The 16,589-nt window shown below is 41.9% G+C and overlaps 1 protein-coding gene across 11 annotated transcripts in view; it reads right to left on the bottom strand.

The window, feature by feature from the left end:
* Positions 1-347: 347 nt before the first annotated feature.
* The window catches only part of Ppp1r9a (protein phosphatase 1 regulatory subunit 9A), a 251,376-nt gene continuing 235,134 nt past the window's right edge, over positions 348-16,589 (bottom strand). For 6 of the 11 annotated variants that reach the window (XM_013122673.3, XM_021234600.2, XM_013122674.3 and 3 more), the window contains 5 exons: positions 11,796-11,994; positions 9,727-9,846; positions 8,921-8,944; positions 7,547-7,729; positions 348-6,257 (listed from right to left, as the gene is read on the bottom strand). In XM_013122673.3, coding sequence (XP_012978127.1) covers positions 6,048-6,257; positions 7,547-7,729; positions 8,921-8,944; positions 9,727-9,846; positions 11,796-11,994 — 736 coding nt within the window. In that variant the 3' untranslated portion in view covers positions 348-6,047. The remainder of the gene's footprint in view (positions 6,258-7,546; positions 7,730-8,920; positions 8,945-9,726; positions 9,847-11,795; positions 11,995-16,589) is intronic. The other 5 variants (XM_005082909.4, XM_013122675.3, XM_005082908.4 and 2 more) reach the window with 3 other exon arrangements.

Below are 16,589 nucleotides of genomic sequence, written 5' to 3' on the forward strand. Positions count from 1 at the left end.
AATGGATGTGTCATCCACCTTTCTCTGGCTGATGGGTATTGGAAACTTGATGGTGAGGCAGTGACAGAAGACAAGGGAAGAGGTGGACAAGGGGCTCCAGCTGGAGGCCCTGCTCTTTAACTTTACGCCCAGTTCCATAATTGGGCTTTCAAGTGTAATTCTAGCTGCCAATTTACACTTTGCCAGAGTTAAAACTTATTTTTAGATTCATTTCCATGAAAAATGTGCACTTTGCTCTTGATGGATAGATATGTTTTGACAGTTAATGCAGGTTTGCCCAGTCAGGGCTTGTTTTAGTTGAAGGTGGAATTGGAAGAGGGGAAAAAAGGAACATATACTCTGTCAGGTCACTGTATTTCCTTTTATTGCATTCATTATCTAACAACAATAATACTCATTGGCAAGAAATTTATTTACACAACAAATTAAATTTGATCACAGGTATTTTTAGATGGTCAGAAAACAATGGGCCACTTATGGTATAGTTTGCTTTGAATGCATCTGAAAACCAAAGAGTAAGGAATGCCATTTGAAAGAGCAGACACTGATCAAGTACCAGAGAAAAGATCAGATGTGGCATTATTGTCTCCTCCATGCAAATAATCAGACAGCAAAATGTACAAATTAAAAGTTTCAGGTGATGCGCTACCCATACTTACCAAGTTAAATGATTTTCAATCACTTTCCCTTAGCAATATATAAAGAAAGATGGAAACAAATCCAGTCTTACAGTAGAACAGAAGTTTATTCTCCTTCTGGTTTTCAGCTGCCCAGTCTAGCCAGTGATATATAGCAGATGTATAAGTGGCTTCATCAAAACACCATTGAAAAAATACAAAGGCAGTAGTTATGACAATAAATAATACCGAGTGTATACCTATGGATGCTTAGAGGTTTTATTAATTACTGATTGAACCTGATGTTGCTGGGAGGTGTTATCTAGCTTGAGAACCACTTCCTGTTCTTCTTGTAAAGGTAATTTAAGGTACTTCTGGCCAATTGCTCTCTCAAGAATGGATGCCCAAATCCTTAACAAGAAACTTGTGGGTGTCCACAAAACAGTTGGAGAAACGGATGTACACTCCTCCCAACAACATATGCTCATAACCCATTGTGTTATATTTGATGGCAACCCAAAATGCCATTGCAAGCTGATGGCATACGAAGTAAATAGTGGTCACATGACAGAAATACTGCCACCAGAGAGCCAGTAGTTAGTGACATAAGCATCATGGTTACTGAACATCTCAATTTAGAGAAGAGAGTTGATACACAAGAACACACAGTGCAATTTTTAGTCAAGAAAACTGCGATGTGCACTTGAAAATGCCCAAAGCTGCATAATATGTCCTGATTTCTAACTAAAAAAGTGCAATCTTGACATCAAAGCATTAATCAAACATTTGAGGAAAATTTATCTTACTAAAATACAATACCAAAGATCTAATAAATCAATTTTACCAAAATATATAAACATTTAGAAGCATAAGTGCATTTAGTAGGATACTTACATTAAAAAAATCTCTTAAAATCTATGAGCCATTCAATGTATACACAACACAAAAAGTGGCAATAAGGCTATGATTACAGCCCAGGGTCCTAACTAACATCACTGTAGTCCATGTAGAGTATATTTTTATGCCACGTGCTGATGGTATATGTGTGTGTAAGGTTGGGGATATAGCCACACACAGTTCTGACACCTACAGAAGTGGCATGCACATGACTGAGAATTTGTGACTTGTTCTTTCTTATGTCTTGCACATTGCTGGATCCCTAGTGGTCTAGGAGTGGATAGGGTCGAGGGCTGGGAAGCATGGAGCTTCTTCTGCCCGTACTCTGAGGATACAGAGAAAGGCCCAGGTGCTCACAGATTTGAGGCTTGAGTAATAACCCTTCTCTACAATCCCACACAGACACCCCTGCACAAACAGGGGAGGACCCCAGGCCTCCCGTGAATGGAACTGCTGGCACTTCACAAGGGGCAGTTTATTATGTAGGTTTTTCATTTCCCCTCTAACTGCTCAATCCAGTGTCTTCAATGCTACTCCTCAAGTTATTAAAATGTGTTTTCTCTCTTGTTATGTTTTCCCCAATGTTTTGGATCAAGACTCAATTTCATGGAACCTTAACAAAATCAGTCAGCACTTTCAGTCTGACTTTTAGGACAAAATCAGTGAAACAGATTTCCTGCAATGCTGTTTTCTTCTGGGTCTACACCTTTGTCCTATGACAATCCGGACAACTCTGGAAGAAAAGATGATGCTTTACTCTTGGACCTCACCTTCACCAGCTCACCTTTAGAACTGGACACAGATAGAGCCCTGACTCAAAGTAAATAGGAAAACACATGAAAGCTAGTTCTGTCATTTCCTAACTATCCTTTCCTTCAGGAAGTGCCTTAGTGTGGAAACAAGCGACATGAACCCTACTGATGCCTCTCCCCTAAAATGAGATGTTCCTTATCACCAGCACTGTTACTCCAATGGTAATTCTTAAACATCTCAGTGTATGAAAGGGAAATACAAATCCAATGTATAGATTCTTTGAGAATCATTTGCCCTTCATCCTCCAGAATCGCTTTAAACACCCTTGTTAAGAGTTGATGGTCTTCCACAAATATATCTAACCTTCCATGTTTATAAGAGCAAAGCTGTATGAATGCAGTTTGTTTACTTCTTGCACAATTGTCGGGCACAAGTTAATACTATTGGACAAAGATACTAGATGAGAATTCTTCATCTCTAGCACAATCCAAAGGGGCCCAGGTGCTAAATAAATCTGAGTTGTGGGCATTCTTGCAGCCCAGGCCTGAGCTATTGAGGATCTTAGAGTAAATACTGTCTAGCATGGAGAGTGGCAGTAGTCTCCACTTCTCCTCTGCCACTTCATTTCCTCAAACAAAGCAACTCAAGGTAGGTGTGGTCATTTTGCGCCTGGGTTTGGCATTAGTGCCTATCATACTGCAATCATAAACCACTGTGATATTTTAAAAGTCTACATTAAGTGGGAAGTGGGAAGTTCATGTCAACTCCAGTCACAGGATGACAGATCACTCTAGAAGAGCTTTGCTGTCATGGTAGTAAAGCAGGCTTCATCAGAGCACTCAAGTGGATACAGCATGTTTTCCATGCTAACAGAACTCGTCTGATTCTGAGGAGGAAGGAGAAATGATTGCAGAGGTGTGAGTCACTTTAAAGGAGATGGTCTTAAGTGCAGTAATCCATTACAAAGTCCTTTAGTGGAACCCCGACCCAGATTCTACTCCTATAGTGCTCTCCACCTATGTCAGGGCCTCACCATGTAACCCCATGCTCAAACATCATCTGTACCCCCAAAACACCTGTGGTGACTGATGGAGTACATTGAAGACTTCACTGGAATACAGTTACTGGTAAGCAGACATGTTCATTTGTTAACTTAAAACCTTCCGAAATCATCAACATCCACAAAGTGACAATTCTCTGTTAAATTGTATAAACCCTGAAAACTACAGTATTAAAAAAGGAATTGTGCAAGACATTGGAAACTCAATTGTTACCATGCACCACAGTCAATAGAGGAACTAAGAGGAACACAGATTGCTCACAAGGTCTGAGGTCCTTCACTTTGTTTTCATACTGGATCAACCAGCTTATGTTTTATCCATTGCTGAGCAATACAATCAAGAGCCTTTTACAATGTTACCAGTTTTAAGTAGCAATGTTAAAATAACTCATTTTGGTTTAAGATTGTGATAACTTAACTTAGAAATCAAAATGGCCAAAATATAAGCTAAATGATGAAATGAGAATGAATTTGATTTGTAACTGTCAGATAGACGCTGATCCAAGCATTGAAGTGTTAATAAAGTTGCAATAAGAACACTGTATTTAAGAAATGCAATCTAATAGATCATAAGTTACAGGCAGAGACAGACTTATAGACATTTCCAATATATACATTCATTTCCAAATACCATCAAAGTGTAAACACAACTTAAAATGATCATCCTTCTGTCCTCACTCTTATAAATGAACACAAAGAAGCTTCCAGTGCAATCCAGGTTCGTTTTGCTCTCCCCAAGAAAAGAAAAAGCTAAAATTTACAATAGCAAGCAGCATTAGTATTGCCTGGTTTTTGCTAGTCTTCTGGTATCTGTAGTGCAGTAATGTGTCTCTTGGTTTCCCAAAGTTGGCAAAGCATCAGACATCTGAAGACACGAACAGCCACCAGCATCCTACTCAAGCAAGAACCACGGAGCAGGTCTGGTAACTTCAGTGCACCAGGCTACGCCCATGTTGTGTTTAAGACTGAAGAGTCTATTCTGGAAGGACCGAAACTTAACAGAAGTGCTCTGGGCCAGAAAAGGAAGCAGGCCCTGGGAGAGAGAACCAGGTTAAATTTCTAGTTCCGATAATTTTGGAATTCATATGTCTCAAAACTAACAATAAAAATGAAAAGTCACAATGTTACAATACAAGGTGAGGCCACACAAGCAGCGGACCCCTATCCTCGCAGACACCTGTCATACTTCCCAGCCTGATGCAGGCTCTGCAGACCTGTGCATCCAGAGGAGGTATGCCCAGGGCTGTGGACAGAAGGGCTTGATGGAGTAAAGGAAGCAAAATATTTGCACAAGAATACATCTGGCCTCCAGTTCTACTTTGAAATTTGTCATGTTAAGTAGATGATAGCAGTTTTTTACAGTCAATGCAGCAATGAGAATTAGATACATAAACAAAAGGAGCGAAACTAAAGGCAAGCAAACAAATAAAAATCCTCAGGATTTGAAATGTTTCGAGATGGGTTTATTTTTCTCCTCCTGCCCCCCGTCTCCTGCAGTCAGCTCAGGTTGGTGAAATACTAGAATCCTTAATACTGGCCTTAATCACAAGATCGTACACTGCTAAAACCCTCCCCATGTCTTAAATACACCTGGAGATCTCTATAATATGGAAGAGAATTGCTAAGAAAAGTCATTCAAAATGTCTCTAAAATGTACCTGACAGCTGCCCTTCACAGGAAAGAATTGTGTGTGCTCAAAAGAAGAAAAGTTTTCTGGTTGACTGTTACTCAAATCTCAATCTCCAACCCGTATTTCTAGTTTTAAGTTCTTAAAAGTACATTTGTTAAAACACTAACTGAGCCCACATGGGAAATTCTGAGTAGAAAATATGTGACAAGTTCCTGATTGTGTCACAGACGGGCTGAAGACCAGCCAGCACGTGTCCCAGGAGAGGAAACCTGAAAATGTTGTTTCCTTAAAATCAATTTCCTGTCCGATTCGTTGGGAGGGAGGGGCTGTATTGTGTTTGTCAGTGCTGTTGAAACCCTGGGCTCGTGTTGCTGGCAAACCAAACAGCAGACCTTAACACCCATGGCTGCTCTATGCTCTGACTTCCTCTTCTTTGTTCAGCAATGCATGGAGGGAAATGGTGCCGCCTACCCTGAGTCCCTTAGTACACCCAAGTGTGTGCTTCTAGAGTTAACAAATAACTACTGTTTCTCTCTCTGACTCCCAGCAAGTGGAGCAACACGCTTGTTCCTTCTCTCATCTGCTAATTATATGCTGGGCACCCACATTCCCATAAGAGGACTGACTTGCTGTACAGCCAGAATTGAGGGGAGCCTTTCCTACCCACTGTACTAGAATCTGCAACCCAGGAGATAGTGCAGCTCCCTCTGCACACAAACACCCACAATTACTATCTCAGTTTCAGGGGCTCTTAGTGAAAATTTCAGGTATTCTACCCACAACACCAGAGTGAGTCCTGCTCTCATTGGCTGGGTCAGGCTGGTTTTCCAAGTGGCACCATACAGTCAACACAGCACAGGATGTCATTAAGTAGAAGATAAAAATGGTATTTCTGGTATGTTAATAAACCAAAGGTGGCTTGGGGTTATTTCAGGAGGTTAAAATTAAGAGTGCATCCAACACACAGTTCTTTAAACCGCCTACAGTGGCATTATCCCCATCAGTTTCTTCTTAATCCTCTGCAGGGGAAGGGGGGCAGGAAGGGGCGGGACTTCCCTCAAGCTTCCCCCCTACTGGAGGTGGCTAGGGATTACTGCTCACTGCTGCTTTCTTTTGTGGAAGTCATCTTCTCTGACTTTTTGGACTTCCTCTGCATTTGCTCTTGCTCCCTCCTCCTTAGTTTTTCTCTTTGTTTTTCCATTTTCTCTTGGGCCTTCCGAGCCTTCTCTAGAGACATCTTCATTTCCTTCAGTTTTTTTTTAACCAGTGCTCGGTCCTGGGATGATGTCATTCCAAGAGCCTACAAAGGAAACACATGTACAAACTGACTCTCAAAAGCTGCTGGCCTCTTTGCTTATGATGAGAAAAACATCACACTATGTTTAATCTTATGACCTTAGTTAAACATAGACGGAGGAGGTCAGGGCTGAGGAAAAGCAGACTACACTTGCTAAATTCTGTATGCATGGAGGATCTGTGCTTTGTTCTTTGAAAACTACACCCCAGAAGTCATTAAGAAAATGCTTTCCAAATTGGTGACTAATGAGCGAATAAATAAAAAGGGCATGATCCTGCTTCTTCAACCTTCTGCTAACGTATTGTTAAACTCATCAATATCTTCAAAGGGTAGCAGAGAGCACCTGCTGTCACAGAAGGCTCCAAGAAGGGCAGGGGGAAGTGAAATGGCCTCTTTGTTGCCAATGTACTTATTTACACTGAGAACCAAAAATGTCTTTGGGACGAGGGTGCCCACGTCAGCATCTCTCTAGCCATTGTCTCCCCAAAGGTAGACCTATAAAGGAAGCCCGATTATAATGATGAGGTTGCTGGATGAGCTTAGAATTCAGAATCAGGGGAGATGATTGTGTACTTTAAATGTTCCATGACCTTCAGCATCAACAGCAGGATGCATCCGTCTCCCCAACAGGGACAGCCTTGTCGATGGGGCCTTCATATTCACAAGCTATTGATTGATCTCTAACCTTTTCAAAGACTGTCAAGAGACACTCATCTATCCATCAGCCTCACAGGGGCCTGAGTCGTAGGGAGGGAGGTGTGGAACTGGCTTTGCCCTCCTCTTGCCCTTTCTCCATAGGGTTGGGCACCACCTCAGTGTCTAAGAGAGATGGGCTGGATGCGGGGAAATGACAGGGCAATGGAGGTGACAGGGAGGGATGGCTTGCTTATATCTCTGGGAGAAAACTGGGGATGTCATTTCAGTTTTCAAGTAGTGGGTAGGAGAGGGAGCATGGAGGAGGAACTAAGAAAGAAAGATTCACACTGGCCATTATTAAAATTTAACAGTACAGTGGGAAGTGAGTGGTATTAATATAGTGGTCATGTGTTGCCAGGGGAAGCAAAAGAAAGGGTCCCCAACTCTCTTGATCAGCAGTCTATCCTGAGTCAGAACCCTGATGAACTTCTGAAGCTTCATTTCCCACTGAGAAATGACTCAGTATCTTTTCTGCTGGGTATTGACAAAAATTACCACATGGATCATGCAGGGACACTCTCAGCTGATGAAAACATGTCAGATGCTACAAGTAAAACCTGTAACTGGCAACCTAACACAGACACATAATTCTTTACCTTCAGTTTATTTCCATCCAGCTGCAGGAGCTGCTCCCCAGTGATGCTCTGTGCACTGAATTCAGACACATACTGGTCCAGATTTAGGCTCATTAACCAGTGAGAGACCTGTGGCACACTCCACTCATGAACAGCCCGATTCAGACTCTGACTGTGTTTGGGAGACTGTCCATCATCAAGGATCTGAGACAGGAATGTATGCAGTGTTGTGAAATGACTAAAACACCATGGCTCGTGTTACACTACCAAGGGAATTTCTCAAGCTACAAGAGTCATATTTACTTCTAAATCATAAAATGATAATAGTTATACTTATGCTAAGAAGAAGCATGTCTATTACCTAGTGAATCTGGTAGAAGGAAAATTAAAAATAACCCATAAAGTACCACTACGAAGCAAGGAAGTTAAAAATTGAGAAAATACACATTAACACTGTTGATTTTATATTACATTACTATGGAGATATTATCAGAGGTAGAAAATACATATTTCATAGATGTCTATATTCAATATATCACTTTAGATTTATCCTTTTAGAAGACACTAAAGTTACATTAAAAAACACATTAAAAATACTGTCTCCTTCACTTTATAGAAAAAGGTCTTAAAGTTCTCAAGCCTTCATAGAGAAATTTCACAGCCATGAGTTCATCTGAGCAGGAAGTAACGCTAACATCCACAGTTACTTTTAAGACATGAGAAACTGAGGGTCAGAGAGTGTACATGATCCCTCTTAGACACTAAGTTAGTAAGTGGCAGAGCTTACCAAGAATCTCATTGCAAATTTCAGGTTCTATTCACAATATACCTCCCCTTTATTTATGCAAGGAGGCCAGAGAGCTCCTAGAAGACTAAGCTGAGAGATTATGAAACCATGATAGAACTCAGAGGAAAGACAGGAGTTAGCCTGGTGAGCTACTTGAAGAACAGATACAAGAAAATGTAGGCTGAGGGGAAGGTAAAGGATGCAGAAAAGAATGGACCATGTCAGGTAATGGCTATGGGAGATAAATGAGGCTCTGAGGTGAACTCTCTATCTAGCAACACATCTCAAGTAAAATGTAAACAAGTGCAATCTTTTCCCTCTCCTACAGGAAAAGTGTTTTGTTGTTGTTGTTGTTGTTTGGTTTTTTGAGACAGGGTTTCTCTGTGTAGCTTTGGAGCCTGTCTTGGCACTAGCTCTGTAGACCAGGCTGGCCTTGAACTCACAGAGATCCACCTGCCTCTGACTCCTGAGTGTTGGGATTAAAAGCGTGTGCCACCACCACCCGGCCAGAGAAAGCATTCTTGTCGTGTTGGATCCTAAGTCATGTAAGGAGCAAAAAGCAGGATCAAATCAGACAAAGTATCACACACAACCCACAGATAGCTCACCTCATCATCTATCATATCCAGGCTCTGGGTGAGTAGCAACAAAAGAACCAAGAAGAAGCATGTTACAGAAATGGGACACACAACATCCACAGTGCACTCTTTATTACATCAAAATCAAGCCCAGCTAAAAAAACATGACCAGAAAAGTTTAAAAGGAAAAAAACGGAGTTTTGTTTAACAAAACTCATGTTAAGAAATAAGAACAATTATTTTATATGTAAGAGTAATCATATTTTAGTTACATTATTTCTTGCCCCCCACTCCCACCAGCTTTTAGAACTCATCAACCCCAACATATTCTGCTTCTCCCCTGCACACATACTTCCTGATAATTCTTAGCAATGTTAGACCTCACTCTAGCAGCATCTGGATAAATGGGTCTTACACGATTTTCTTTCCAGCATTGTGCCTATTGGTTGTAATGGTTCAACTGGGGGCATATGATAGTCAAGAGTACTGTCGGGAGCCTGGGGGAAGGGTAACTCTGGATACAGAGAGAGAATGGGTAATTAACAGCCTCCAAGTGATCTAAACCATTATCTAGTCTTGTTCTCCAGTGCCTGGCTTCCCTAATGTGTGCTTACATGTATAAAGGGATATCTGGGAAGCTTCAAGGGGCTCAGGAACTATACCTTTCTTTATTGTTGGAGAAGAGGGGGTGGAACCATGAAGACCTTGTGTTAAACATAAAACCTCAGTGCTGATGACTTTTATGCTAAATCTACCCTCAAATACCTTCCCATAGTGGGGTATGGAGGAAATGTGTGACATAAAAACTTAGTTCCGCCATCGTGCCACTCAAGTACCTCATCCGAGGACAGTGCCAGGGACTGGGAGAGCCCTGGGGTTTTGGGTTCTGCTCCTAAGCCGCTCAGGTCTGCAGAGCTGGTACTACTTGGACTGAAGTCATCATTGAAGGTGAAATTCTGTAAAAAAACAAATTAAAACCATGTTACGGGAACACACAGACTGAACTAGAGGCAGGCGTGCTTCCAAGTCCTGAACGGTTGCATTTCAATCAACTTTCTTTGGAAGAGACTTGACTTTGGTTTGGTGATGATGGCCTTCACTTGGGTGGTGGTACTGGATTCTGCACCTTCGGAAACTGTCTGGAAATCCTGGGCACTTTCCCCCTCTGAGGCAAGGATAGGTGTTGCAGAGAGGCCATTTTTCAGTTTCTCTCCAAGGGTAGAGATTCATTATCCTCTGTAACCGCTCAAAGGAGTGATATTAACAAAGCCCATCTGCTTTGACCCTAATTGTACTGAGCGACAGTGGAAGGAGGAGCATGAGATGCTGTGGAGGAGCTGAGCTATCAGGAACAGATGGCAACTCATAGCAGGAAGGTAGCTGGAGTGCCCCTGGGAAAGATGGCGTGTGGCTGGCTGTGATAAATGCTGTGAGAAGTGACAGGTCCCCTCCTGGATGTAGCCTTCAGAGTGATGAGTTCTGGAGGAGAGCATGGTCTGACAACACAACACTAGTTGGAATGTAAGCCAAAAAGACTGGTGTGGGATAGACCCACAAGTCTGCTAGCCTCCTGGGGTTGGGAGGTGGAAGGTGTGGGGAGGGACAGATTTCCCAAACGTCCTTTAACAAGCTCAGCAGATGTTAAAGCCACTTGACAATGACCACAGAGCCTCACTTGTAAAAACATTGTATGCTGAACCTCTCTTTAGTGTGAGATGATGCTAGAGTCACTCAAGTGAAACTTAACTCTCAGAACAACACTAAAAGGCCCAAAGGGTTGACTATGACTAAAACTTCTTTGCTACTTGTCGAATGGCTGGATTCCCAGGAACGCTAAGCAACTGCCCAACACTATCTTGTTTCATACAACACTTCTCTAAGAACTGGACTATGATCTCCACTAGTTTCCTTTGTGTTGAGACTTAGTTCCTTAATTTGAGAATAAATTGAGAATAAATATCATACTAGAGTCCATAGATTTGAGTACCAAACCAACCCCAAGATTTGATAATCTCCCCAAAAGGGGCGAGACTGGTAGAACATTCAAGCCACAAGGTATTACACACAAAACATCACTCTTGGTATCACTGGGGATGCAGTCCTCCAGGCCTTCAGTCAAAGCCCTTGGAGCTGCTGACCTCAGGGAAAGAAATACATTCAATGGGATTAATCACACAATTCTGTTTGGGAAAGAAGAGTGAACACAGAAAAAAGGAAATCAAATAACTCCAAGGTTAGTCACCATATGTGCTTCAGTAAAATATTAGATAAGGTTTGCAGTGTCATGCTGGAAATAACCATCAAGCATTTCGAAATGTATCACACCTGTGAACATAACTTCTAATTCTACTAACGGGAAAGAACTTGGTGGCAGAATTAGAACAGGTGCTCTGCACGGTCTACAAGAAGTAGATTTGATACAAAAGGTTAAGTAAGGTGCTATATGCCGGTGGTTTTTGTCTTTTGTTCTGTTTGTTTGCTTCACTTAAATGTACAGAACAGTCAGTCCCAAATTGACCTGTTTTCCAGTAAATGTTGAGAGCACAGTGAAAGGGTTTTATAATGCAATTTACAGAATACTTAGTATACATCTACAACCCTGCTTTATCATCCAAATGCCTCCTTCCCAGCATGGCTTAGCTGTCAAACTGAGATTAAATAGCAGTAAGTGAAACGACAGGCAAATTGAAGAGAAATGCACACGCTAGAAGGGAAGAGTGTTAAAGAGGGTGCCAGTTAGGTGAGGCATCTTTCCCCAAAGGAAACACCATGCATGCCTATGGCAGGGTTAGCACATTGGCTCCCGAGATCCAGGGTGTACACACAGGTGAGAAGGCCTTCCAAACATCGAAGAGGAGATAGGTTGAAGGCTTTCTTGTCAGTTTTTTAGTCCACTGTTGTCTACCTTGGACCCTGTTTTATCTGAAACTAGTGTCTCAGGAGAAGGCTGAAGGGGACTCGGAACTGAAGGCAGGTTCCTGAAGGAATAGGATCCTCTGCGGCTTTCGGTAAACCATGAGAAGGGCATGCAAGGAGAGCGAGTGGAGGCCTGAGCTGCAGGGGAAGGCTTGGCTTTCCAGTTTTCCAGCTTGCTTCTGAAGACCCTGCGGTGTGGGAAGAATGGCCATGTTAGACAAAGAGATGGCAGAAGACATACTGAACCCAATTCCAAAGAGACACTTAGATAAGTAAAGCTCTAATAAACTGTTCTATTTAGGAGAGTAAAAATGTAACATCTCGGGCAATAGCATTAACTTTAATAGTTACCTTTTTTACATTTAAATGGAATCTACGATAACACATTGTTTTGAACTGCTATTTCCATGGCAAAATTGGACTAAATGTGCCTTTGTAAGTATACATGGATGCATTAAAATCAGAGTGGCCCAGCCATTGAGACACTGCTCATAGGACAGCCATCAAGAAAATGATACTCGCTCATAACCAGCCTTCTTCCTACCTCCCTCTGGATCCATGCTCCCATCATCCATGGCTGAAAGACTGGATGGTTTGGAAATTTCAGAGCATGTGTTATGTTAAGCAGAACGTGCAGCTTACTGGTTTCTCATCATAGGCTCAGTGTCATTTCACAGGAGGAGCAGAGAGCCTGATGTCTTCATGGGCCACTTACAAGCCGAGGGTCTGCCACCTCCTGAGCGTGTAGCCTCAGGCCTTCTCTGTCCCTCTGTCCTAATCTGTACAAAGTGAATATGCTGATGCATCTCATATTGACTGCTATGAATTAAATAGATTAACACTTGTTAAAGAGCCATTAAAGCATAAAAGTTCATGTTTAGAAATATTTAAAGAGTCAAGGGCAGTTGAGAAAGACAGTTTTCCTCTTTTAAACTTAATGTAAGTACTTTCATATTTGTATTTGTCTACTGGTCAAGTGAAAATACTTGTGTGCATTTGGAAGCGGTGAACGCCAGTATCATTGGACAAATGAACTGGATGGCAGCCAGCTCTTCGTAGCTGTTGATATTATGACAACAGCCTGAGACCCCTTCAGTTGAAAATGCCTGGGTACCATAGACTCAGATACTTTCTAATCCTCATTTATGTTGAACCCCAGTCTCCTTACACCTCACTCCAAGCACACATTGAAATATAATTCAAATTGATATAAACAGCACCAAGTCTGAAAACTTCTGGCTTGTTTCCAAATAGAATACAAGAACCAAATGCAGCAATCTTCATCCAAACACCTTGGAGACTGCAGGCGAAATACAGATGCAAAAAGTTGTAAGAAAAGCTAACGAGAGCAGAAGCCTGTGTGAAGTTTTGGTAAAACTGAAAGAGCAGGATGGGTGAATAAAATTCATGGTCACATAAAAGAATCCAGAAGATGTGATCATGGTATAGTGTCTTTAAAATGTGGTTTGGGAGAGTGGGGTGTCTTCAGGGATAACAACAATCAAGGAGAGACAGGTCTACCTTGAACTTCATCTTAAAGCTTTAATGAAATGGGAAATTTTGTACTCTTAATCTAGTTACTTATTATCACAAGACAGAAGAGTACAATAACTGAGCCAAAGCACATTCGCAGGGGCCGTGACTCTCAATGGGGCACTTTTTCTTTGCCATGGACCAAGTAAAGATTCACTACTCAGAAACAAGTATGAAGGGAAGCTGACCTGGAATCGGTATTTTAACACTGGTCTAAGCTGACTCTAAGTAGCTCCGACTTCTGTTATTATAATTATCCCGAATGTAAATAAATTGCAAGTCATTATAGAACAGAGTACAACAGAGACACCTTGTAAAGAATGGCTTCCTGGTTCTACAGACTTCACTTTGCTCCTACAGCTTCTGGCACCTTGAGTCCCTGAAGTCATCATACCCTCAGTCTACACTGAGGTGAAGGGTTCTGGAAACATCAGTCTAGATGGCAATAAAGCAAATAGACAGCTGCCCTGTCACTCCTCTGGGAAATGGGGAGAAATTTTATCTTCCTAAGGCAAAAAATCCCAGTTAGAATGTAAATAAACACTAAAAAATACTTCTAGGAGGGAGATAGGATTAGAGACTCCAGTTTTAGTGCAGGGATTGACTCTGGAGTTTCATCATTCTGTTTGGTCCCCTTCCCACTAAAATGTGACCTTGTACTCTCTGGAGACAAACACTTTGGGCTCTCATCATCTATCCACTTAACTTCTAGGGCTTGTCTTTCACTGAGTCCCTGTACTCTGGTAAAACTGACCATAATGGTTTGTTAAGAAACATAGACACATATCTGCAGTCCCACACCCTAGAGACCAGGCACGTCTAAGGAAAAGACAGTTCTGAAGGCAAGACTCCCTTCAACCTGGACAATGCTGAGTCAAGAGAACTGAGTTTGGCAGTACTTAACTTGATAGCCATTGTTTGGGAGTTGACAAGGAAGTTATGCAACTAAGGACAGCATGACAACTTCATCTTACTCCCAAATCAACTGTCTTTGTAACAATGGTCCTAGACCACCACGACTGTGAGAAGAATAGAGTAAGAATGCTGTCATTCATGAGCTTCTTCTGAAAAAAGACTTTAGGGAACCCAAACCTAGGGCAAACAATAGATGAACAAAGACCCTAGGACCCCAGGAAAATATTAAAGACTAATAGTGAGTATGATACATACAACGTTGAGAATGGGCTCCAGGCTATACTGTTCTTACAGTGGTGAAGGTCATGGAACCCCAGCCTCTGCCAGAGGCTCTCTTTCTGCAGTCTTATATACAGTAATGGAGAGTTGGGGAAAGAGTTGACCGGAAGCAATGACAACCCACTTCCAGGGTAACATCATTGTTCCACGGCTGCAAGCTGGTGGATTTTGGAGTTTTGTTTTTCTAGCTCTCCATGAGTCTGGCCGGGCCCACTGTGTCTGCCTTCTATCTCCATTTATTATTATCTGTAGCTTTAAAAATCCATGACTGTGTAACCAACCCCTGTGTGCAACCTTTATTCTCAAAGAAAAGAACTCACTTCCATTTGCTTGGACCTAGAGTAATAGAATATTTATTAAGACACCTAATGCTCTATTACTTTAGAATTGCAGATGCAACAGCCTACCAGGAAGTTTACTAAAACAAACACCAACTTCGTCCCGAATAAATAGAGCTTGAGCCTACGAAGGAGCAGGAAGGGTTTGGTAGCTGGAATTCTGTTTTGACTGCCTTCCTTCTCTCCCTTCTTTCTTCTCTCCTTCCCCCTTTTCTTTCTTCTTTACCCCTTTCATCCTCTCTCTTCTAAATCGAGATAAGTAGAATGGGTTTTTATGGATCTGAATGTGACTTCCAGAGGGCCAAAGGGGGTATGTTCTGTTTTTCCTTCACCTGTGGCGGCTCACACACCAAAGGCTTATCATTAAGGGAAAAAGAAAATCAAAGAATTCTAACTCCCTGCCATAGTAACCCTTACATGCTTTATTGTTAGAAGAAACAACTGTCATCAAATTTAACTTTCATCAGCTAACAATGTCATTGTATTAACCTTTCCTAGAGGTCAAATGGTTTATGGCTAATAATTTTTGTGCAATTAACTCATTTATATATACTTGGGAACCCATTTTTTGGCACCCTAAAAGGCAACTTTTTCAGTTAAATACCCTACAGTGATATTTGTTGTTTTAATTCAGAACTAGTAAGATATCATCAAAACATCATTTACAGTTTGCAAACTGTCAGGCAAAAAGAGCAGTAAGAACCACAGAACCATGCAGATTGTAACAGCTGTAACAGGAGGGTGTGTGCGGGGTCCCACTCACCTAAGTCAGCTCAAGTAATTCTGAAAGGATCTGAGACCCAGTGAAGAGACTGAGGTTGTGGGGCCAGACCCATCCATAGGGAACTTAGAGAGCCTGGTTGGGAGCATTAGAAATATGTCCATCTGGCATTCAGGCTCAGTCACCCTGGACATCTGCTCCCAGATCCCGAGCTCTGGCCAGAATTTCTGATCAGCGGCCAAGAGTCCATCTTAGAGTCACAGCAGACAGCTCAGCCCTAACTCCCAGGAGGGGATCAAACTATTCCCTTTCCTCTGCAGGAATTAAGCTGAAATTGCAAAAGGATCATGTAGATCTATGCTCTCAAAACAGATGTTAATTACAGGACAACAAATCCACTGCTTAAGTATTCAATAAAAGTGTGCTATCCCAAATCTGAGCAAAATGTGCCTTTTGGTTCTATTAAAATTTCTATTTTCATTAATTTTGGTGATTGGGTTTAAACCCAGAGCCTTAGGCATGCTAATCACACACTCTGTATCCGAGGTACACCCTTGAAAATTTAAATTTACTTTAATGATCTAAACCTCATTTTTCTCCCTCCCTCCCTCCATTCCAGTGATGTCTGTACACGTTCATTTGGGTGTGCATTGTGTGTGTGGAGGCCATCAGACGTCAAAAGTCTTTCTCTACCACTCTCACCTTCACTGTTTTGCAGAGGTCTCTCACGGAATGTGGAGCTCACCTTTGAACAGTCTGGGTAGCTAGGGGGCTCCAGAGGTATATCTGTCTCTCTTCCTTCACTGATGGGGCTTTAGATGTGCACTGTCAAGCCTAGCTTTTACATGTGTGTCAGGGACCTAAGCCCAGGTTCTCATGCATGCTTGACAAGTCTTTTAATAGTTGGTTGAGCCATCTCTCCAGCTCAATGAAGCTCACTTTACATTTGTGTTATTATATGTAAGGTCAACCAAACTGACCGAGTAACGAGTCCTCT

The sequence above is a fragment of the Mesocricetus auratus genome, unplaced genomic scaffold (assembly GCF_017639785.1).
Source record: "Mesocricetus auratus isolate SY011 unplaced genomic scaffold, BCM_Maur_2.0 Super-Scaffold_100019, whole genome shotgun sequence".
Classification (NCBI taxonomy): Eukaryota; Metazoa; Chordata; class Mammalia; order Rodentia; family Cricetidae; genus Mesocricetus; species Mesocricetus auratus.